At 40.1% G+C, this 23,578-nt stretch overlaps 2 protein-coding genes across 2 annotated transcripts; both read right to left on the bottom strand.

Moving 5' to 3' along the window:
- Positions 1–8,387: 8,387 nt before the first annotated feature.
- Positions 8,388–18,555, bottom strand: LOC124290827 (zinc finger protein on ecdysone puffs-like). Its single transcript, XM_046727656.1, has 11 exons — positions 18,416–18,555; positions 17,176–17,391; positions 15,490–15,542; positions 13,954–14,016; positions 13,307–13,449; positions 12,893–12,968; positions 12,394–12,498; positions 11,130–11,195; positions 10,814–10,850; positions 9,367–9,488; positions 8,388–8,886 (listed from the first exon to the last, which is right to left on the bottom strand). Exons 2-11 carry the CDS (start codon positions 17,303–17,305, stop codon positions 8,389–8,391), a joined length of 1,293 nt encoding a protein of 430 aa, XP_046583612.1. The 5' UTR covers positions 17,306–17,391; positions 18,416–18,555; the 3' UTR covers position 8,388.
- LOC124290830 lies at positions 18,359–23,335 on the bottom strand. The gene is made up of 2 exons (XM_046727658.1): positions 23,060–23,335; positions 18,359–18,610 (listed from the first exon to the last, which is right to left on the bottom strand). The coding sequence occupies exons 1-2, from the start codon at positions 23,333–23,335 to the stop codon at positions 18,359–18,361; spliced, it is 528 nt and encodes a 175-aa protein (XP_046583614.1).
- Positions 23,336–23,578: the final 243 nt, after the last annotated feature.

Raw genomic sequence — 23,578 nt, 5'->3', positions numbered from 1 at the left:
ATACCGTGGATTCTGATGACGTAACACAGGCAATTAATGTTTGTATCAAATAACGTCCCTCTAATCCTTATTTTTCTAAGTTTTTGGTATTTTCATCAGTAAAAACACAGTTTAGAGCATGTCTCAAAAATTATTCCCTCGGTCTAAATTAGGTAGATGTTTCTTGAAGTGATATTTGTTATTCAAGTAACTGTAATACCTCTGAGTTTTAAATATAAGTCAAAAAGCATTTTTCTAGCATTTCCGACAGTACTTTAGCTGCCGAATAAAGTGTTGTGGACCCACTGATGGACTTCTGTGTTTGAAGAGACAAAACCCCCAAAACCTTTAACCAGCCCGGGATATATGTCATCTTTTCCCGATTGTGCACACCGACGCTCATGATGTCAGCCATTAAATCCAGACTCGATTATTTACAGACTGCCGCCAAACAGCTGGGCAATTACACAAAAGCGTTAAACAAAAACAAATTTTCGATCCACAAAGCGTTCGTACCGTTACGAGCTATCGTAACTGCATGGTTGAATATGGGCTTACGTATATCCCAGAGTTACATTGTGGAGCGGGTCCCCTTTTTATGTCGGTTTTATCCTTAGCCCATCATGCAGAGTATACTGACACCGAACTGACGGGTCCTTGTTTCATCGGGGTGATGGGTTAGCCTAGTGGTTAAAGCGTTCGCTCGTCATTCTGAAGATCCGGGTTCCATTCCCCACATGGGTACAATCAATGTGTGAAGTCCATATCTGGTGTCTCCCACCGTGATATTGCTGGAATATTGCTAAAAGCGGCGTAAAACCACTCACTCACTCACTCACTCCTTCTTTCATCTCCTCGCTGTCGAGCTCCAGTCAGGGTAACATCAAGTATCTTTTTTTATGACTCGAACCATCAAACCTTCCAATTCGGGAGCAATGTCACCATGCGGAGAGCGGAAGGTCGTGGGTTCGATCCCCGGGCGCGTCATACTAAAAGACGTTAAAATATGGTACTTGTTGGTCCCTGCCTGGCGCTCGGCATTAATGGGTACAACAAGGACTGGTCGGCTCGGAGTCAGTATAATGTGTCTGAGTGGGGTATTCATGCTTCACTGCAGCATGGTATCTCAGTGAGCTAGTACTACAAAACCAGCTTAAGTCTGGGCAAGTACAAGCAGCCGCACATACACATACACACGCATGCACGTCGTCATATGAGCGAAATATTCTCAAGCACGACGTAAAACCCAATTTCACCTCACCCACCTCACCTAGATAGGTTAAGAAAAACTACATACTTATCAACTTCACACCTGGAACAAAGGTATGCACCCCTAACTATGTGGGCGGTGGAGTAGTCTATAAACAAATGGTTAAAGCGTTCGCTCGTCACTCCGAAGTCCCGGGTTCGATTCCCCACATGGGTACAATGTGTGAAGCCCATTTCTGGTGTCCCCCGTCGTGATGTTGCTGGAATATTTGCTAAAAGCGGCGTAAAACTAAACTCACTCACTCTGTGTTATACAGTCTTATGCTGTATCTTCTGTATGGTGTGTGTGTGTGTGTGTGTGTGTGTGTGTGTGTGTGTGTGTGTGTGTGTGTGTGTTCCATCCATCCCTAAATGCACGTGTTTGTATGCATGTTTGTGTGCGCATGTGTACTTCTTTTGTTGCAGGTTTTGAAATAACACGAGTATTACTGGGAACAGCGGGGACTTATTCAGTTCTTCACTCATACAGAAGTATGTTTCTGTACAACGACGTTCAGTGAGCATTTGGCTGTTCAATCCAGTCAATAAGTCCAGTTATTATAACTGGCAGTAATCAGTTCAATTCAATTCTTTATTCTCATAAACCACCTTGGTGGTACAAGAGCATATATTGTAAACATATATACAAATGCAAATTCAAGATGGCAGAAAACTACATATTAACATTTTTTCTGATAAGAGCTGTATCTTCTGTATGGTGTGTGTGTGTGTGTGTGTGTGTTTGTGTGTGTGTGTGTGTGTGTGTTTTGTGTGTGTGTGTGTGTGTTTCCATCAATCCCTAAATGCACGTGTTTGTATGCATAGTTTGTGAGTGTTTATAGATTTAATTTGAAACAAGAAGGGTGGTGTTGGAGAACAGACTATGGTCCACGCTATACCAGTGTATGAAATAAGCCAAAAAAAACAGCCAGACATCAGAGCTGGTAATTTCAAAATGTTACCAGCCCAAAATGGATTTAACCAGACCAGACAATCCAAAGAAAAGTTCAGTGATTTTGAATCGTATTTGCTGTGCGTCGAGTTTACGAAACTCTATGCATCAATATGTCAACGCAGTGCTTTGAGCTTGCGATGCGATAGTTCAATGTTCAAACAATAATTGTCAAGTCTAAATGTAACACTGAATTTGGATTAGATTTTAAGATATGCTAAATGTACTCAGATGTATATGGAACATGTTATCTAAGATTTTTACCAGACCATCGGGCTGGCTAGCTGTATATTTAGACCGTCCATCAGAAATCAAGCCCGTCTCGGGGTAACCAATGATTGTCATAGGAGGTTGGCACGATCGGGTCATCAGGCTCGCTGACTTGGTTGACACGTGTCATCGTATCGCAAATGGATAGAAGGATGCTCATAATGTTGATCACTAGATTGTCTGGTCCAGATTCGATTATTTACAGACCGTCCCCATATAATTAGACTCACTCAGCCTAAAGATTGTTCAGCTTCTGGATGATGGTGCTTGTGACTTATGATAATAATGTTCATATTAGAAATTATTGCAAGTGTACTTGGTGGAAAGTATCTCCTAAACACACCCATGGAGCATGTCCAGAAGCAAACCCATGCATTTTCACAAGTGCAGTTTGTGCACGTGCCACATATCGGTATATCATATGCATGGGTTACAATGCTCAGTCATTTTTCTGTCCCAATATGGTATGTATACTCATGTCACCCCTTCAAATTTTCTACTTGGAAAGGGGTGTGGGGTGGGGGTGTGAGGTGTGGGGGTTGGGGTGGGGACAGGGGTGACATCCATTATTGGCATGAGTATATTATCAGATGGCCAGAGATGAAAAATTATTGGTATGCAAAACTCTGGTATGTGAGTGAGTGTGTTTAGTTTTACACCGCACTCAGCAATATTCCAGATATATGGCGGCGATCTGTAAATAATCGACTCTGGACCAGACAATCCAGTGATCAACAGCATGAGCATCGATCTACGCAATTGGGATACGATGACATGTGGCAACCAAGTCAGCGAGCCTGACCACCCGATCCCGTTAGTCGTCCTTTACGGCAAGCATGGGTTACTGAAGATCATTAATCTAACCAGGACCTTCACGGGTCAACTCTCTGTTATGTCCTTAAAAGCAATTGGTAGTGAAATGAAAGACTACTACACAGTTGTCGGTCGTTTGGTCAGAAAATACAGATAAACCAATGAGGTGAAGGATAGCCCACGTTCTGGACGTCAGATCGTGAAGATCTTCATTCCCCTCAAGTAGTGTACTGAAGCAACACTGGCTACCATGTTGCCGGGTCTCTGCAGCCCAGAATCTCTCAAAGGTGGTGAGGTGAAATTGGGTTTAACGCAGTGCTTGAGAATATTTCGCTCATATGACGACGTGCATGCGTGTGTATGTGTGCATGTGCGGCTGCTTGTACTAGCCCAGACTTAAGCTGGTTTTATAGTGCTAGCCCACTGAGATACCATGCCGCAGTGAAGCATGAATACCCCACTCAGACACATTATACTGACTCCGAGACGACCAGTCCTTGATGTACCCATTAATGCCGAGCGCCAGGCAGGGACCAACAAGTACCATATTTTAACGTCTTTTGGTATGACGCGGTCGGGGATCGAGCCCACGACCTTCCGCTCTCCAGGCGGACGCTCTAACCACTACACCACGGAGGCGGTCAGAATCTCCAAAGGGGAGCCGGGTACAACTCTATATGGGTCATCCTTACTGAGCGATCATCACCAACAAGGACGTTTGGCTCGGTATTTACCACGGTATCGCTGGAATCTGAGGACTTTGCGAAGAATACATTGGTCTGATGTAACTGATTGCTTCATGTAACTGATGGTCGCGTGAGAGTCTGGAGGCAGCGACATACATCATTTGCCAAAAAAACCCCACTTCACCAAGTGTTGCTTTTGGTGGAGGTTGCTCTCAATACTATAAACGTGACATGGTGACAATACGTGGGAATTCGACGGGTGACAGGGGCGGACCGAGGACTTTGGAGAATGGGGGGATACGTATATATCATGAAGTCCAATGGTTAGGGAGAAATGCTCCTCAGATAATATTTTTTCCGGGGACAAGGGGGTGTGCTCAACACCCCTTTCTGGGTCCGCCCCCGAGTGATATGTATATCCAGGAAGTGTTAGATCTTCTTGTCCCTCATTTGCATAATCATCCTCTACAAGACCTGCAATATGGATGACAACGCTTGGCCACACCGTTCTCGTGCAGTGACCGCTTTCATTCAGAATAAAGCAGTGACTCACCTTCCGTGGCCCGCCATGCATCCAGACATGAACCCCCAGGAGCACAACTGGAATTTATTGGGCGACGGATACAAGCACGTGTATCACCTGTTCATAATATGCAAGAGCTGAAGCAGCTTTGCACCAGGAATGGCAGGGGTATGCGGCGTCGGATACAGGCGGTTATCCAACCACATGCAGGGTACACTACACATTGATAAGGTTACAAATACACGATATTTCCGTTTTTTGTCTCATCACATACACGCCATGTTGCCTGATACTCTCTACAGCTCCATTTTGTTGTCCCTAATGGCATCACTCGATTTTTGAGCCAAAACAGATGATTTGTGTACTGTACCATATCCATTATAAAACCGTTGAAGGAAACTGTCCTTTTGTGTTTTCATGGAGTCAAGACATGATCTGACAGATAAACATGCAGCTCTGCCAAACACCGCTGACGTTAGCCGAAACATTCAACTTTGTAAAAGTTCCTGAGTGCTCATAGGCGGATCCAGAGGGTCTGGGGTGTGGGTGTGGTGTGCACCCCTTTTGTACTGAAAGTTTATTAAATGACCATTGAAACTCTGATGAAAATGAAGTGTGCACCCTCCCTTTTCTCAATAGTGTGCACCCCCCCTTTCTAAAAAAGCTGTATCCGCCCCTGGTGCTTAACCTTTTCTCAGATGTATATGCATACATGTGACAAATTGGAAACATGATATATTGATAGATGTGAAGATCAGACAGACTCTTTACGAGCAACAATATAAAACCTGCCTTCGGGGTGTCTATCACAGAGGAAATGGATAATGACGAATTGTTATGGAGTATACACTTGTAAGGGAAAAAATACTTGATGTGACAAGACAGACTGAACAGAAGCTATTTCATTAGATGCACTGGTGTGTGTTCTGAGGTGAGGTGAGGTGAAATTGGGTTTAACGTCGTGCTTGAGAATATTTCGCTCATATGACGACGTGCATGCGTGTGTATGTGTATGTGCGGCTGCTTGTACTAGCCCAGACTTAAGCTGGTTTTATAGTGCTAGCCCACTGAGATACCATGCCGCAGTGGAGCATGAATACCCCACTCAGACACATTATACGGACTCCGAGCCGACCAGTCCTTGTTGTACCCATTAATGCCGAGCGCCAGGCAGGGACCAACCAGTAGCCTACTATATTTTAACGTCTTTTGGTATGACGCGGTCGGGGTTCGAACCCGCGACCTTCCGCTCTCCGGGCGGACGCTCTAACCACTACACCACGGAGGCGGTCGGTGTGTGTTCTGATGAATGTCAGAAGTGAAACAAATAAGTTTCTTAAAAGTCCTCAACATCATTACTATAGTCCGTTTGGCTCAAAAGCGAACCGGAGTAACAAATAGTGAACTGTGTCAATATTTCAATGATAGTTTGTAAACAACATTATATATTTCTAGGACATAAATTCTGCAAAAAACCTAAGAGTTGGTCTGATGTTTTGATTATGACCTGGGTTTCATTGAGTGTTCTATGTTTATTAGTGTTCGAGTTACATTGCAATTCATGAGTCCGCTTTTGAGCCAAACGGACTATACGGGTTTTGACATGCCTTGATCATGTTGATAAAATGGGGTACATAGCGCATTCAAACAAGTAATTTTATACTGAGGCAGATTTAAAACTAAGTGATGGTAATTTATACAGTCGTCATATGCATTTGAGTGAGTGAGTGAGTTGGGTGTTACGCTGCATTTAGCAATAATCTAGCAACATCACGGCGAGGAGAACCAGAAATTGGTGTCACATATTGTACCCATGGGGGATTCGAACCGGTGTCTTCGGCGTGACGAGCGAACGCCTCACCAATTAGGCTACCCAACTGCCCCTCATTTGGCATGAGGTTTCCGGGGTTCGAACGACCGATCTACCGCTCTCAGTGCAAACGCTTTCTTGACTGAAACATGGAGGAGGCCATCTTAACAAGGAAAGGCTAAATAAGAAAAAGAACATCCAGTTTCCTCACATATGACAAAAGGGTTAATCAATCGCTAAGTATCGGAGGTGAAAATGAAGCATTCCACAATACCACGGCGGAGACACCAGAAAGGGCTTAATTGTACCCATGTGGGGAATCGAACCCGGGTCTTGGCATGACGAAAAGCTTTAACCACTAGGTATGGGAAAACATTGTCCCCAGATTATATTCTTTAACTGTTGTTGAGCAGTATTCACTATTCAAGCAAGTTGAACACAAACTTTTATTGCAGTACATAATGAAATAGAACAGTTTATTAATGGTGTCGCGAAACCTAAATGGCATCCAAAGAATCCTCAAATAAGTATTTCTTCAGATGAAATTAATTCAGGGACATAACTCAAGCTTCGTTAAGAGCCGAACTAAGAAGTTTGCAGTAAGAGATTACCAGTCCCTTGTCAGTTAATGTTAAAAATCGCTCAAGACTCACGACAGATCCTCCGTTCCCGTTGCCAGAAGGGTTTGGGTTATTTAAAGAATAAATTGGGTATTAAATACTGCTCATCTAAATATGAGACATGACTATTTCAACTTCTGTTTGAAATATGTATGGAATGAGGAATGTCGTTGCACTTGGTCACGTGACAGGTTGTGTATTATGCGTCATATGTTAAAAGACAGATTGCATTATGAATGAATCGGCAGCTAACATAATGTATATAGACAATCATGAACGATATGTTTTGATAACATGAGAGTGAGCGAGTTTAGTTTTACCCAACACTCGGCAATATTCCAGCTATATATCTAAACAATCGAGTCTGGACCAGAGAATCCAGGGATCAACAGCATGAACATTGATCTACACAACAGGGATACCATGAAGTGTCAAAAGTCAGCGAGCCTGACCACCCGACCATGCCGTCTCTAACAACAAGCATGGGCTGCTGAAGATCAATTCTAACCCGCATCTTCATGGTTAGAACTGGGGATTCAATAACAGCAACTTTGTCAACTCTCGACCAGGTTACTTGGAAATGACAAACAGAAACTGATTTTTTACTTGCACTTTTATTGTTCGCAATGTTCATGGTTTACAATTGATATTTGAAAATTGTGCAAATCTCAAAATAGATACCATGCCATAGAACACTTAAAGACTGACAACATTTGCTCATAGTCATGATGAAATGCAAAGTGGTGTTGTCGAGGCATGGAATCATAACAGGCAAGATGATGATAAATGAAACAGAAGTAACCTTGTACATGGCAGATAGGGTCACAATGAAACAGCTTTACAACCGAACTTACAGCCCAAGTGAAAAAAAAATTTTACTGCATAAAGGTTAACATGAACAAGTCATCATGAATTCTTACAGTTCTTCAAAATGGGTCTTCTTCTGACATTCAAAAGTGGCATGATTACGATCAGGATAAACAAGGGCTGCGTAAGAACAACTTCATTAGCATACAGTAGACGAACATGACAATACAACTTCAAACAACAGTCTGATGATGTGGGGTCCCACAAAAGAAATTTGATGGATCAAGTTAACAGAGCTGAAATGATGGTCAAAGCAAATACTTATAAAACATTTTCCATAAAATTGGCCTTTAACTTCAATACTTTCTAAAAAAAACAAATAAAACATAAAGACATATTACACGAAGTTGCTTTGCTCTGACATGTCACAGGACATTATTAAATGTAGGGCAACATGAACAATCAACATGAATAATACAGTGTAAGTTTAAAACCAACATGATGAAAGAGCTGCACAACAGTGAGTGGCACAGGATTCAACTCTGCTCATAAGCAATGACCCACATGATTAACTCCCTAAATACTCAAAAGCTATGAAATAAATTCCACTTAAAATACAAAAGATTACTTCTGAAGGTAGATTCCTTTGCAACTGAAAGAAAAGGTTGACTGTCTTCTCTTTACTTTTTGCCACGTCCACGGCCTCTTCCTCTTGCACCTCGCCTACCACGTCTGGAAGGAGTTTGTGCCTCTTCCTCAACCTCAGCTTCCGCTTCTCCGACCCACTCTTCAGCCTCCCCCTCTCCTTCAGCCTCATCTGCAGGAGGATCCTTTGAGAGTAGTTTCTCTTCATCAGCTTCTTCCAAAGGAAGAACATCGTCATCTCCTTTCAGCTGTTCTTCTTCATTAGTTTCAGTTTCCTGGGCAGTTTCCATCTGTTCGCCTTCAGACTTGGTCTGGTCGGTTTCCTCTTGGTTCTCCTCTGTCGCTGGCGTCTCTCCATCAGTATCCATCTTCTCATCTTTCTCCTCCCCGTTAGCGTTCTCTTGTTCCTTTGTTTGGGCTTCTTCTTCCTTCTTCTTTGCAAGTTCCTCAATTTTCTTCTTGGCAGCCAACTCTCTCTCCTTTTGTTCGGCAATTTTGGTCTGATACTCAGTGACGGCATCGATCTTGGCTTGCTGGAAACAAATATAATCTTAATGTGAATAATACAGCAGTTGCAATTTTCCAGATTATAAGAGCAGCTTCTAACTAATAAAGCCTGGGTCAGAGTGAGTTTAGTTTAATGCTGCTTTTAACAATATCCCAGCAAATATCATGACGGCGAACACCAGAAACAGGCTTCACACATTATACCCATGGGGTAATTGAACCCAGGTCTTCCATGTGACAAGTGAAAGCTTAAACCACTAGGCTACTCCACTGCCCCCTCCCCTAGGTCAGAGAAACCAGTGGTTGCTGTTTGAGAAATATCACACCAGGTTACTCTCACAAATAGACAAGTTAATATTTGTGATCATTTGTTCCTTGTTTTAGCTACCTCTCATGACAGGTGCTTGGGATCTCTTGCAACACTGTATCCAAACTAGGAACTTTAAGAAGAGCTAGTAACCAATGAATATTTCTTTGCCAACAAGTGATCCAATGCCTACACATACCTTCCACTTTTCGTAGTGAGCCTCTGAGGAACAGTGATTCTGCTTGGCTGCTTCCTCCTTTTTGTAGAACTTGTTACAGAGCTTGCAGAAGAAGCCAGTCACAGGTACAACATAGTCCTTCCCTATACATAAAGAAGTATTTGCTTATTGCAAGACTGTTACACTGGGCTTTACGACTACTTATAAGGAGTCATATGGACTGGGGAATCAGTTTTAGCTTGAAAGATGAATACTGTATTTTGTCTCGAATATAGTCACCAGATTCTACGGTCTTATCGAAGCTGAATGCTCGTCTTTCTGATCTGACAATTATCATACCATACTGAAAACATCCTTCAGTTCAATTCCAGACTTACTAAATATTGCCTTGTATATAGTCAGTAATATTCCACCTGCTTGTTAGAGTGACGAGTTTTACGCTGCACTCGGCAATATTCCAGCTATATGGCTGTGGTTTGTAGACAATTGAGTCTGGACCAGACAATCCAGTGATCAACAGCATGAACATCAATCTACCCCACTGGGATACAATGACATGTGTCAATCAAGTCAGCAAGCCTGATCACCCGATCCCACTAGTCGCCTCTTACGACAAGCATGGGTTATTGAAGATCAATTTTTACCCAGATCTTCACAGATCCTACTTGATAGACAAACCAGTGGTTTATAGGATGAATGGTTGTGTCACTGTGACCAAGTCTCCCACTGTGTTCAACCAATGCTTACTTTAGTGTCCACCAAAACCATGGCAACTGGTGACCTTTCACAATGTTCACACAGAACTTACATCACATTTTGTCATTAACATGTGCGGTCAAATGTAACACGTTATATTTGGGATTACACTTTCTTAGTAACTGACTGACTGAGTTTGGTTTTACGCCGCTTTTAGCAATATTCCAGCAACATCACGGTAGGGGGACACCAGAAATGGGCTTCACACATTGTACCCATGTGGGGATTCTAACCCGGGTCTTCGGCATGACGAGCCAACACTTTAACCATTAGGAAACCCCACCGGCCCACTTTCTTAGTAAAGTGTAATCCCATATATAACATGTTACATTTGACCACTTTCTAAAAATGGCATTGTTTAATTTCATAGCTTTCGGCTGTGGGAGCCGTGCCAATTAACACTTATCAAAGGGGTACACAAAGTCCACAATCTCGACTACCAGTTGTCCGACTTCCATTTTTGTGGAAGCCGCGGTGGCTGAATGGTCTAGGCATCTGACTTTGCATGCTGGCGATTAGGTGCCTGACTCTGAGGGTGTGGGTTCGAATCCCGGATGGGACTCAACCCCAAAAGTACTAGAATCTGTACTTACCTAAGAAAGTGTAATCCCAAATATAACATATGTTACATTTGACCACTTTCTAAAAATGGCATTGTGTATTTCACTTTGTCATTAAGTTAAAAAAAATTTGGGTCATCTTTGAAACCTACCCATTGGGGTTTCCGCCACAAATTCAGGGATTTGCTCCTGTGGAAACAAAATGAATGTTTAATATTTGTGCTTAACATGTTAAGTACAGAAAACAATAAGCATTTTGATCTGAAGAAATATAATACTGGTGTTTTTTCCTGACTAACAGCTTTAACTGCCACTGTTCGTGAAAACATAATTATTGCTGACAATACAAGTTCTAATGAACAAAACATCCAGCATGACTCCCAATCAGATGGTTTCTCAAATCTTTACAAAGACAGGCATCATATCCAGACAACTGTTTTAATTCAAACGACTTAAAGTTATCATTACCACTTCAATATATTCAGGTTTGGGGATAACATCTGGGCGAAGTCTCCCTCCAAACTGCTCACGCATCTGTAACAAACCAATGAGAAAGGAATAAAAAAGCTGTTGTAGTGGTTTAAAAATACATGCAACGAAAGACTTAAATGGAATTTTGTTACAAAATAATGTCAGCTGCTCATTTTCTCTAAAACTGGTGGCTCCACATCACATCCAATCCTGACTGAACTGCAAGTCAGAGGCTTTTTGGTAAGCTAAGTGTATTATCACCAACAAGAAGAACATGTCATCAATATCCCCCGCAATGGCAAAATACTCTTCATGATTATGTCTACGAGTTATGATTATGTCAAATATTTAGGTGTGTATATAGAAAACTGGAAGGAGAGTATTGAAAGGTTTTTAAAGTTCTGCTCCAGAAAGGAGCACTATCACCAATTTCAGTCTATGTCAAACTTGTTGTCATGGAAATGCCCAAAATATTTTTTCAGAAATCCAAAACTACCAAAAGGCACCAGTACACCACCAGACCAATCTATGTGCCAAGTTTGGTAAAGAAATATTGAACGGTTTTAGAGTTCTGCTCCGGAAAAGACAAATGTGCACGCACGGACGGACGGATGGACGGACGGACGGAGTCCATTTTAAAATACCCCCCTGCAAAACGTGTTGCGGGGGATAAAAAGGAGGGATTTAAAAGGGAGTGAGTTGATTGAAAAGCAGCATGAAACAGTATTCAAGTTGAATCAGTTTCATCCCAGTGTGAGTTTAGTTTTACGCCGCTTTTGACAATATTCCAGCAATATCACAGTGGGGGGACAACTAAATTAGACTTCACACATTGTACCCATGTGGGGAATTGAACCCGGGTCTTCAGCATGACGAGCGAACGCTTTTACCACTAGGCTACCCCACTGTCTCCAGTGTGAGAGAAGGGCCTGAATCAGAACTTTGACTGTCACCACTTTGGTGTGCACAAGTACTGTATCGAGAAAATTTAGAAACATTATTGGGACAAACCAATATTCAAACCCAATCAGTTTATTATGACATCCCCTGGGTACATAATTCTGTACAGAGATTTACAGAAAGCGAGACAAGTGGACCACCTGTGACCCTTATGCAGCATCTGACAATGACAATACAATAAAGCAAATCACTGGGAAAGTCCACCAATTTAGCAAACTTTGAAGAGAAGAAATAGGTGGCCTTTTAGACGCAGACCACACATGTAGATGATATACACAGGAATGATCAAGGGGACTCCTACCTCCTTGTGCAGATCAGTGAGTCTGTGAGCCAGTACTTCAGAGAAGTTGGAGAAGCCCCCCACATTACACCAGGAGCAGCCTCTCTTCACCTGCGTCTCTCGGTGCTGAAATACATAAACAGGTTTGGCATTGTCATTCAAGTTTCAACACATAGGTCAGTGTACTTTGAGCTGATTCTTAATAATTTGTTCCAGTTAGTAACTGCTTAGAAGCATGTAACGGTCAGCTTCACTTCAACAACCAAATGTCCCCAAAACAAGAATAACACTCTACGGTGACAGGAGTTTGCCAAAGCACTCTGGAATGAATCCTGCCAAATATCCAGCAAATCAATGACTGACATATTTCAAAGTGAACTGAAGACCCTCCTGTTCAAACGAGCCTATGACCTGCGCCTCTGACAAAATTTTGGATTTAGGCGCACTACAAATATGAACTTTATTATTATTATAACATCTTGACAGTTCACCAACAAAAGAAATGTAACACTGTACTTACTCTATGCTGCTTGAACTTCAGGTGACTTGCCAGACTAACATGAATGTCAAGGTCACAAATGTCGCAGTGGTCAGTCCTGGAAAAAGACAAGAATGTGATAAACATCAGAAAACAATAGAGATCTGTCACTACTTGATACCATTCGATCAATTTCAAACATTTCAAAGCAGCAAAACCATACTTGAAAATCAAACTGAGAATTGAGGTCGCATGATCCTATTACTCCCTCAAAGAATTCACAGGCTGGTATTCATTAACATCAGTTGAAGATCAAATAAAGTACATGGCTTTTAACAGCTACATTGGAGTGAAATATGACTTCACTCATAACAATTCCCATGATCTATTCTGTCACTAAATCTTATCGGAGCACATTGACCAAAGATTCATTTGACCAAATCTCAATCTACTCACGCCTCTTTCTCTGGCAAAGGCTTAGCTCTCTCTTCTTCTTGTTTTGCAATTTTTGCCTCAACCTCAGCCTTCCTAGTAGGGTTCTCCTCCAGCTCATCTGCCTTTTCCTTGTGACGAGTTCCGGACAGATGATTTTGGTAGTTCTGCAAAGAATGCAAAGGAGAGTATGACAAATGATTTATCTTGATCGATTCATGACAACCTTTGCTAATAACAAGCCAATGAAACCATGCACAACTAGAATGTGTTCTACTCATAGTCTCCTCTCTCCCTTTCCATACATTAGTTCAAGTTGTTGACAAATAGGTTTACAAGTATGAAAAATATATAGCAAAAAAAAACACTAGTATTGATTCTGACACATGAAGCACCATTACAATCACTGCCATGTTGAGAGAAATATCAAGAGTGTCCCAAGGGAGATAATTCATTTGGATTCAAGCACAAGGCTATACATATGCATGTTTCTTGCTTTACTGATGTCCAATAAGGAGTGGTGATTAACCACAAGTGGCAGTTTTCAAGCTCATGACTTGATCACTAAACTTTGTACTATTTTATAGTCATCAAAACATGCTGCAATCCAAATGAATTGTGCATGTGTGGACACTGAACAAATATCTCTTCAGAACCATGCATCTACTTACCCTCTCATTGAAACATTCCACTTCACAGATATGGCAGTAGTGACGAGACAACTCCTTGCTCACCTGAAGACAAACAAAATGTTCATGTAACCACAGGCAGCAACAAAAGGCTCCATAGAACATTTATTAATGCTTCTATTAATACATTCCATAAACATTTCAGCAAAAAGCTTATCAGAGGGAAAAGTATGTTTAGTTTTACGCCACACTCAGCAATATTCTAGCTATATGACAGTGGTCTGCACATAATCAAGTCTGGACCAGACAAGCCAGTGATCTGCATCATGAGCATCAACCTACTTAACTGGGATACAAAGACATGTCAACCAAGACAGCGAGCCTGACCACCCAATCCTGTTAGTCGCCTCTTACAACAGGCATGGTTACTGAAGATCAATTCTAACTTAGATTAACATGGGTATCAGAGGGTAAGACAATGCTGGATGTAAGGTAGCAAACCTGCTCATTCATTATCATTTCACATTATTTGAAAAACAGTAATTTACCGTTTCCATTCATTGTTCTTTGTGGTAGCTGTTTAAGAAACAATGTGCCTTGGAAGCAGTCTTTCCAGATTCAGCTTAATAACCCAAATGTGGCTTCTATCATCATTGTACGTACATCTTAGTGATATCTGGTATGTTATTACTGACATTTCTGGATTACAGACTTCAGAAAAGGGGATAATGCCAAAAACTCTGATTGCCATTGTTGGTAACAACATACACTAGGATTTCCTAATTATCTTCCCAGACTGTGACCACAAAGTGATCTCTATAGTCGACTAAAGTGATCTCTATAGTCGACTAAATTGGATATTTACATCATGAAAATAGTAACCGGGCAAATAAGGCTTCAAACATTTAGCAACATCAAGCTACATCCTGGCAATTCAGTCATTACCACACTGGTCGCTGGCATGGGCACCAAGACTAGCCATAAAAAATGACAAGGAGGGTTCACACTTCCTAACAAGCTGATACTCCTACTCGGCCATTTCCTATCACAAACTGTAATGATATATAAGTTCCCTAGCATTATATGTACACAATAATCCAAACAATGTGACAGTAGCAGTGACAAATAAATTGGATTGCATTGGACCTTACAAGCAAGTGATGGAAACTTTACATTCATTAAAACGAATGAGCTGACCGCTGAAAGTATTTCATTTGCCTCCAAGCATAGGGTTATATGGTTATGTTAGGGAAGGCTAAGAACATTAATCATCAGAAATATCATTGATGGGAAGAATGATTAAGCATTATCGACATGAAAATTGTTAACACAACATCTTAATAAATAATTTTTTCATTTACACAATTAATACACAAAGTTACGTATTTATTCATTTTCTATTTACTAATGTTCAAACGGTTTTGACAGAGATCCATACCAAAATTTCACTACACATCATACATGTGAAATTATTAATTTGTTTCTTTCTTGCATTTTGCAAGTTACTTCTCCAATATTTAACAATAATCTGTCGATATTCAGTTAACGATTAGTCAGCCGGACATCTGTGCAACTTACTCTCGGCACTATTTTCGGCTTCCTCAGCTGTTCTCCCTTCTTCCTCCGGTCCCCTATAATACCAAGATGAAGTTCAAGGTCACATGGTCAGCACATCCTGATGCAGCAAACACACAGCTCATACAGATGGCTGCAGGCTGTATTACAAGGCAACATTACCCAACACCTTGGTCACTTGCATAAAGCAGACCATGGAAGATGAGTTACTAAAGATTAATTTTCAAATTTCATTTAAAAGAAATTCATACAAATTTGTATCTTTAGCATTTTGTCAAGATTAACATTGTGATTATAAAATTAAATAGCATGTTTCGCATTCACAGAATCAAAAAAAAAATTTTTTCAAAGATCTCGCCAAATTGTTCTGAATTTATCAAATGATCAGATGATGGTATTGTACTACATCAGTGTTAGAAAGTGCGTGGGTATACCTTTGTCCAACTATAAATTAATCTCATTCCCGACGTCTGTCAATGGCAATTTATCAACCAAAGAAATTAGACGTTTGACAACAGACAAAATTTTGCATGCTGAGACAGACGAAGACTGACAATTATCAGTTTTAGAAAACTTACCTGCCAACCAAATCAAAACCAAAATTGACTAACATTTTCACAAATTATTTGTGAATGATCTGAACCAATATTTAAAAATGAAAAAGAAAAAAACACAAAATACATGATCAAGCAAAGATTTTGTGTGTAAAGTTGCAAAATGGACGTGACAAATATTCTCCAGCAGTGTCATTTTTTTTCCAATTTTGAACTCAATTCAAGATGTCTACACGGACTCGCAACAAATGTTGTGCATTGCAACAAGGCCTAAGCGTTGTCTTAATATTTCAGAAGTAGTTAAGACTGCTCGTTGGACATGGTTATGGAGCAAACAGAACAATATCCCTGTTCAAATCTGACTCAGATCATAATCAGTACAGGGAAACTGTTTCTGCGGAGTGGCATTCGAAAAAGCAGTGTTCAGTAGACAATACTTGAACATATATATCCAGAAATGCAGGCACAAAATTTGGAATTATCAATTATTTCTGTCAGGTCCAGATTCAGTTCACTTGTCCATTTTGAAAACACCATAGTGGGTAGAAGGAATCCTTATTCAGTGGTGCACTAACACTAGAAGGGGACAACGAGAATGAACCAGCTACTGGTCACATACAGCACAAGTTGGCAAGCTGTACGACATGGGTCTGGGGTAATGTGGGAACATTTCCCAGACGTAGCATAGCTTGACTTCCTGGGATCTCCTAATAGGGCAAACCACCGATACACCTCATTACGCACAAATGGGGATGCAGCCTTTCCATCTTGTGAGCGAGAGTGTTTAGCTTTACATTTTCATGCCGATAAAACAAACTGCATTCTCATACTTGGCAGTTTGGGGAGGTTTCGTTTGGGTACTCATTTCTCTGCAAACATTACAATGACGCCAAGGAACACATCCCTTTCTACCACATTAACATTCAAACTTCAATGGTTCAGGTATATCAGGGACAATAAGGTAACCCTCATTTCCTCCAAGAGGCAAGTGCTGCCTTGTGCTGGTTCTGACTGCAAGCATTACCAGTGCCACAGATCACAAACCAAATAGCCCGAGAAAAGGGGGCAGAGATCAGGCTCTCCAAAACGGTTGCAACGGCCAGGGCTCTTCCTTAGGCTGCCAACAAGCAATCACCTTGAGAATTTCTGCGGTCCATTGGTCCTCTGGTCCCATTACCACCCTGCCTGTAACCGCCACCACGCCTGTCTCTCCTTCCTGGGCTAAAGCCCCCTCGGGCACCGCCTTGTCTGTTTCCTTGCTGCATTCCTTGACGGCCTCCTTGATATCTTTGACCGCCGCCCGCCCTTGTCGACCACCATAACCACGGTCTCTTCTATCGTCTCCATATGACTGAAATCATTAGCCATCCAACAAATGAGCTCCATGTATGGAGTCAGCCAGATTGAGGCTTCGTCGTGAAGACTTTTCCTCTTGACAATCTGGAAAGACTGGATTAAAGTATTCTCACATACTGGCATGTCTGAATAGGAAGTGCATGGCCTGTCTGAAAGCAATCTGCATGTGCTGTGGCCTCCACGGACAGTGCTTCTCTACGACATGTGCAATGTGTTAAGGACATCTCAAATATTTGTGGGTAAAATCGCCGGACAAAAAACAGATCTGTTTTGTTCCATAAAAGTGTTAGTTCTAGTTAAATCTATCCATACAGAACAATGTTTACGTGTTGCAATTTTCACAAGGGTTTTGTCATAAATTTTGGCAGTGCTCGAAACATGGTTGATAATAAAGTTTGTAACAGTATTCAATATCACAATAGACTCCTAAGTTGACCTAACATATCACTGTACTTGCTGAAAATAATAAACACTGAAAAAAATAATATTAGACATGATATATATGCAAAACATGACTACGACACTTCATTGTAACTCAACAGTGCCCAGAAATGTGCTTTGATTCGTAAACTGAACATCATTTTAACTGAATCTTTAGCATGCTCACTGACATTGTTACCTGTCAGAATATTACCAATTCCTTATTTTACATGTTAATGTACTAAACTTGGTGAGATTGCTAGTGAACAATACCTAAGGAAAATACTTTTTGGATTACATTTTCTATGTATCAAGTAGTCCTGTTTTAAAACTTTCCACTAGCTCCATCTACTGGGAAGTTCACAGGCCCATCATCAGGCTCTTCAGACGAGGCATTAATCATGACCAAATTTATATAACAAAGAACTAATAACTAGTAAAACATTAAGTAACCTTTAAAGCCATATTCATAATTTTGAAACAACATTTTCTACCTAAACCAGTATCAAATCAGTAAACTATTCAAAGTAGTTATTTGGAAATCACCACATAATAGAAGCTTTGTTAGATGCAGCTAAAGCATGTTCAAGCATACATACGTCAGAATCTCTTCTGCGGCGCTTGTTGTCCATGCGATAATCAGATCCCGATCTCTTTCTGTCCTGTCCATAGTTCCTCCTGTCCCGCCCACCATGTTCTGGTACATTCATCTGGACATCAGCGATCAGTCGACTCTGCTGCTGTAGCAGGTTGCTCGCCATTGCCAATTGAGATTCTCTCAGATTTAGTTGTTCCTGAAAATTACAGAATCATGTAGCCAGGACTTAAAGTGAGTGAGTTTAGTTTTACGCCACACTCAGCAATATTCCAACTATATAGCTGCGGCCTGTAAATAATCGAGTCTGAACCAGACAATCCAGTGATCAACAGCATGAGCATCGATCTTCTTAACTGGGATACAAAGACATGTCAACCAAGTCAGCGAGCCTGACAACCCAATCTTGTTAGTAGCCTCTTACAACAGGCATGGTTACTAAAGATCAATTCTAACTTGGATTAACATGGGTATCAGAGGGTAAGACAATGCTGGATGTAAGGTAGCAAACCTGCTCATTCATTATCATTTCACATTATTTGAATGGTCTGTAAATATTAGAGTCTGGACAAGACAATCCAGTGATCAACAGCATAAGCATCGACCTGTGCAATTGGGAATCGATGACATGTGCATCAACCAAGTCAGCAAGCCTGACCACCCGATCCCATTAGTCACCTCTTACGACAAGCATGGGTTACTAAAGGCCAATATTCTAACCCGGACCTTCACGGATTCCATGGCTTAAAAAGAATTTGAGTCTAAGTATTTAGACCCATTTACATTAGGTATTCAATTCATTTCATCTGGGTTTAGCCACAGGTGTTTTTAGTCCTGGAGCAATTGATTGAAGAATCTAGCAATCGATCCATCTCACTTGCATCAGTGATCAATAAGCTCTGTAGACTAAAAAACATTCATAAAAAATTAATCAAATTGAACTTTAGAAAGCATGTTTCTTATTGTGATGTTTGTCAACTAGTTTTGTGGTGCGGTTTACAATTACAACCGATTATTGACCTATTACTGAGCTCTGATTATCAATCTGCAAGTTGTGAGCAATAACCAGCACTGGCATTTTGCACCACCAAGAACATTTCTCTTCTCTCTCATTTCTCAACACGATGGGAACGAGGTTTTGAAAAAAAGTTCCTACGCGGACAAGAAAATGTCTGTGGTTAATTTTGAATAAAAAAGACAATCTTATGACGTTATGTTGTAGTGTGTGTCATGACAAATCTCAATTTGACAATTGTACATATGGACGGACGAGGGTCTGCAGAGTGTACAAAGTTCGTCACAAAGTTTGTCAATGTATGCTATCAGTATCAATGTGCCAGCTATGGCAGGTATGTATCATGAACTCAGTGCTGTAAGTGGTGTAAATGTTAATCTAGTAATCAAACAAAGGTTTTAAAAACTGATAAAGTGAAAACATGGCTGTTATATCATCTTAATAGCGATCTTAGTAATTTTTTTACACCAAATCGGATGTAGACTAAGGCATAGTGTTTGGAATTGGTTAAAATCTCATAATTGATGATTGGTTCATTACAACCGATCAATCATCGAAAATAATTGGTTAGCATCACTTATGAAAATTGTTAATGAACAAACAAATAAGGAAAAACACATGTAAAGTACTGTCGGAAATGCTAGAAAAATGCTTTTTAGCCTTATTATCTTTATAAAGGTGATAAATGTACTATGTTGTCAATATATCAACTCGCCTATTGTCTACCTAATTTTTATTTCAATCGATTTAACATTCCCATGTATTTAAAGGGCAGTTTACAGGAGAGAATTTGGTACCAAAACAGCAACTTAAGACTCTGAAATAGTCTTTACATTTATGCTAATAATACAGGTGGTGTAAAAATATGAATTAACGTTTTTCCTAAACAAATAAATGTTGAATGTTTGAGTACTTTACTTAATTATCGTTTTCTTTATTGAAGAAATATTAATATAAATGTTAAGTCTTGAATAATAAGTTTCCCGTCATGCATGCACATCTTTATCACAGCGTCCACTATGGCCAACGATTTGCAGTCGATTGTTGCAAAGGTTTATAGTTTTTTTCAGCTTAAAAAAGACAGAGGTAAACCTTTCATTAGTGTAGAGAGGGTTTATTACAGAACTTGTAGAGCTGTGGGCATGTCTTACCAACAAGTTTACAATATTGTAAACAAATCAGACAAGACAGGGACCGTCTCATATGCAAAACCGGGACGAAAACCATCCTTGACAACTTTGACAAGGGAGTGCTTAGGACGGCGGTCTACAAACTTTATGAAAAGAAAAATATATATAATATATCTTTGGCCAACTAGATTAAACTGACCGAATTACATCCATATTTTTTCAATGAACTATACTGTTGACATACAAAACATTTATTAAAAGCGCTGCACATTTCTACAATCAATCGATAAGATAACACAAGTGATAGGATTCTTTCCAATGTACAGTAATTGTATGTTTATTTCAAAACAAACACACATTCACAAATGATCCCTTACAAAACCAATACGTATACAATACGTACACATATTCAACATTTTGCAGAAAACATCTATTGATATGACCCCTTGCCCGAGCGTGTGCTCAGGTGTTAATTTCACCTGTCGATACCGTGCATGCTGATGACGTAATACAGGCAGTTAATGTTTGTTTCAAATAACGTCCAACTACCCCTTATTTTTCTAAGTTTTTTGGTATTTTCATCAGTAAAAACACAGTTTAGAGCATGTCTCCAAATTTATTCCCTCGGTCTACATTAGGTAGATGTTTCTTGAAGTGATATTTGTTATTTAAGTAACTGTAATACCTCTGAATTTTAAATATAAGTCAAAAAGCATTTTTCTAGCATTTCCTACAGTACTTTAGTTCCTTGGGTTTTATTTGGGCAAAATTTCACATCTTTAAAGGATGACTAGCATGTTAGGAACATAAATTTCTTGGAGTGTTTAAGATAAATTCAATCATGACTTAGAATGAGCTTGTAGTGCTTATGAATTGTAACAGACAAAACCAACCTTGTGAAAAATATTGTTAATGAAAACAGGTATTCCAGAATTGTTTGTGCTCGTTTTGAGTAAACATGATGGATTGCTTGGTCGTTTAGTCACTACCACCAATCATCAATTATTTCAATTAACCACTACTAAGGCACATATTTCTTACAGCCCAAGTGGATAAAGCTGTATTAGCTTTTAACTATAATTTAGCATTATTAGTTATTCATCTTTAAATTGGAGGATTTTGTCTTATCTCTATTATAGGATAAAAACGTCGCACCTTTTAAACTTATTATTTGAAATGATATCCAGATTTTAAAAATATGGTGGGTATCAATAAGTATAGATATCCACTTGAAATTGGAAATACCCACTTAGTTTAAAAAGTATGGGTATCATACCCACATGGCCAAATGCTTATCTGGCGCTCTTGCTGTAGAATTCATGTATACGTGAAGCCAGGATTTGATCAGTAAATAAGGATCTGGACACCTGGGATAATCATGCTGTGCTTGTAAATGTTTTTTTAACAACTATTTGTGAGAAAGCAACTCAGACTTTATTTGATAATATGATCCATGCTCAAAGAGCCAAGTTTGGAATCCTGGACTCAAGTTTAAGCACTGACTAAGTTTTTGTGGCAGATATCAATAGTCTGTGTAGTAAAGTCCAGTCGGAAATAGAAAAAAACTATTTTCTCATTTCTCTATACAATTTATGTAGTTGATATGTGCAAGTGTGAAATATATGTTAAACTAAGTTCGGCCTAACTACAGTCTCAGTGGTAGGGACATAGGAAACGTAGAAAAGGGACTTTACTGAGGAGAGATTAGTGCAGAAATGAGCAATGCGTTTTTTCCTAAGTCCAAAATGATTTATTTGGAACAGACCATGGCTTTATGCAATTAGTGTGCAACTTTATTGTATTACTAAGGACACTTTTTAAATGCCCAATTTGAAATTAGACGTAGCTTCATTATAAACGATGGCCGAGGTAAAAAATAATAACTTTCATGACATATGTATTTGCAGTTGTCTAAATATTAGGGATACAGAGTAACAGCATAAAAACAGTTTTTCCTATTTCCGACAGTACTTTAGTAATAGTACTAGTAGTAGTTAAGGCAGCAGATGAGGCATTTGCAACACTGATTTGGTAGTGGTCTGCAACAACCAGGAGCACTTTTGAATTATCTCCTTTTGTTTATATTGATAACCATAGGAGACATAATTTAAGTGGGGTGCTATTCAGAAAAATATACCAACAAGATTAAGATGGGAGCAATACAAGACCTTTACAACCTGATTTCCTGCTAGCCTCTCAGAGATTCTGAATACAATAATTGTGTCGCATTAAAATAAATGCAATTGTCTGACTTCAAGCTGGACAGTCATGACTATAAAACATTTGTCACAGGGCCTGTTGCAAAATCCTGCTGCCACATATTTGACTTTTTCGTATTGCCTTCTGTAACTGGAAACCAAAAACTGTTTCAATATAACCAAGTTCTTATCACTGATCTTGAGAGCCTATTTACCGATTTTAAAATTCAATCCAGTATGTATAATGAATTCTTGGTCAACAATGCTTTCCAATAAAGAAACATATCTGAGCTACCAAGTCTCACCTGTAACTTGTCGAAGCTGGAACTACTACTTCCAAAGCTGCCCATCCCACCAAGGCTTGATGTTGAAAAGCTTGACATTCCGCCATAGCCGCCGGAGGAGCCAGAATCTTGGTAATACCCAGTGTAGTCATAGTCAGAGCCATAACGACCAGAACCACCGGATCGGCCTGCACTGCCACTGCTGGTGGTGTAGGAGTCGCCGTAGTTATAGCTGCTTGAGTAGTTATCCCCACTGTAGCCTCGATTGCGTGGCATCTCGGAGATCTGTAAAGACATTCTTTCTGAAATGAGACCAGAGAATTTCACCACCATGCTTACACTGTGCGGAATAGTTTCCAAACGTTGCAAGCCAGTCGGGCTAGCTATGCCTGAAGTTACTAGCCCACAGAATAATTCAATAGTCCGGAATTTGAATGTAGACACAGGTTTCATCGTCAAGCTGCTAATATGATGATAATCTTTATCAGGCCATAATCTTGCATGATCTAAAAGTGTATTATAACTTAACAAGTTGGAGAG

This window comes from Haliotis rubra, unplaced genomic scaffold (assembly GCF_003918875.1).
Source record: "Haliotis rubra isolate DU_JTF1 unplaced genomic scaffold, ASM391887v1 Scf476, whole genome shotgun sequence".
Taxonomy (NCBI): Eukaryota; Metazoa; Mollusca; class Gastropoda; order Lepetellida; family Haliotidae; genus Haliotis; species Haliotis rubra.
This window is presented reverse-complemented; position numbering and strand designations above follow the sequence as displayed.

What these genes read in the sequence shown, in the direction of transcription:
- LOC124290827 (XM_046727656.1), bottom strand. Translation starts at nt 17,305, where the DNA reads ATGCAGCAAGGAAACAGACAAGGCGGTGCCCGAGGGGGCTTTAGCCCA. An exon ending in TCACTGATCTGCACAAGGAG is followed by an intron (nt 11,196 to 12,393) that starts GTAGGAGTCCCC and finishes GGTTTGTTACAG; the next exon opens with ATGCGTGAGCAGTTTGGAGG. An exon ending in AACCTGAATATATTGAAGTG is followed by an intron (nt 10,851 to 11,129) that starts GTAATGATAACT and finishes TTGTTTCCACAG; the next exon opens with GAGCAAATCCCTGAATTTGT.
- LOC124290830 (XM_046727658.1), bottom strand. Translation starts at nt 23,335, where the DNA reads ATGTCTTTACAGATCTCCGAGATGCCACGCAATCGAGGCTACAGTGGG. An exon ending in CCAGCTTCGACAAGTTACAG is followed by an intron (nt 18,611 to 23,059) that starts GTGAGACTTGGT and finishes TGTAATTTTCAG; the next exon opens with GAACAACTAAATCTGAGAGA.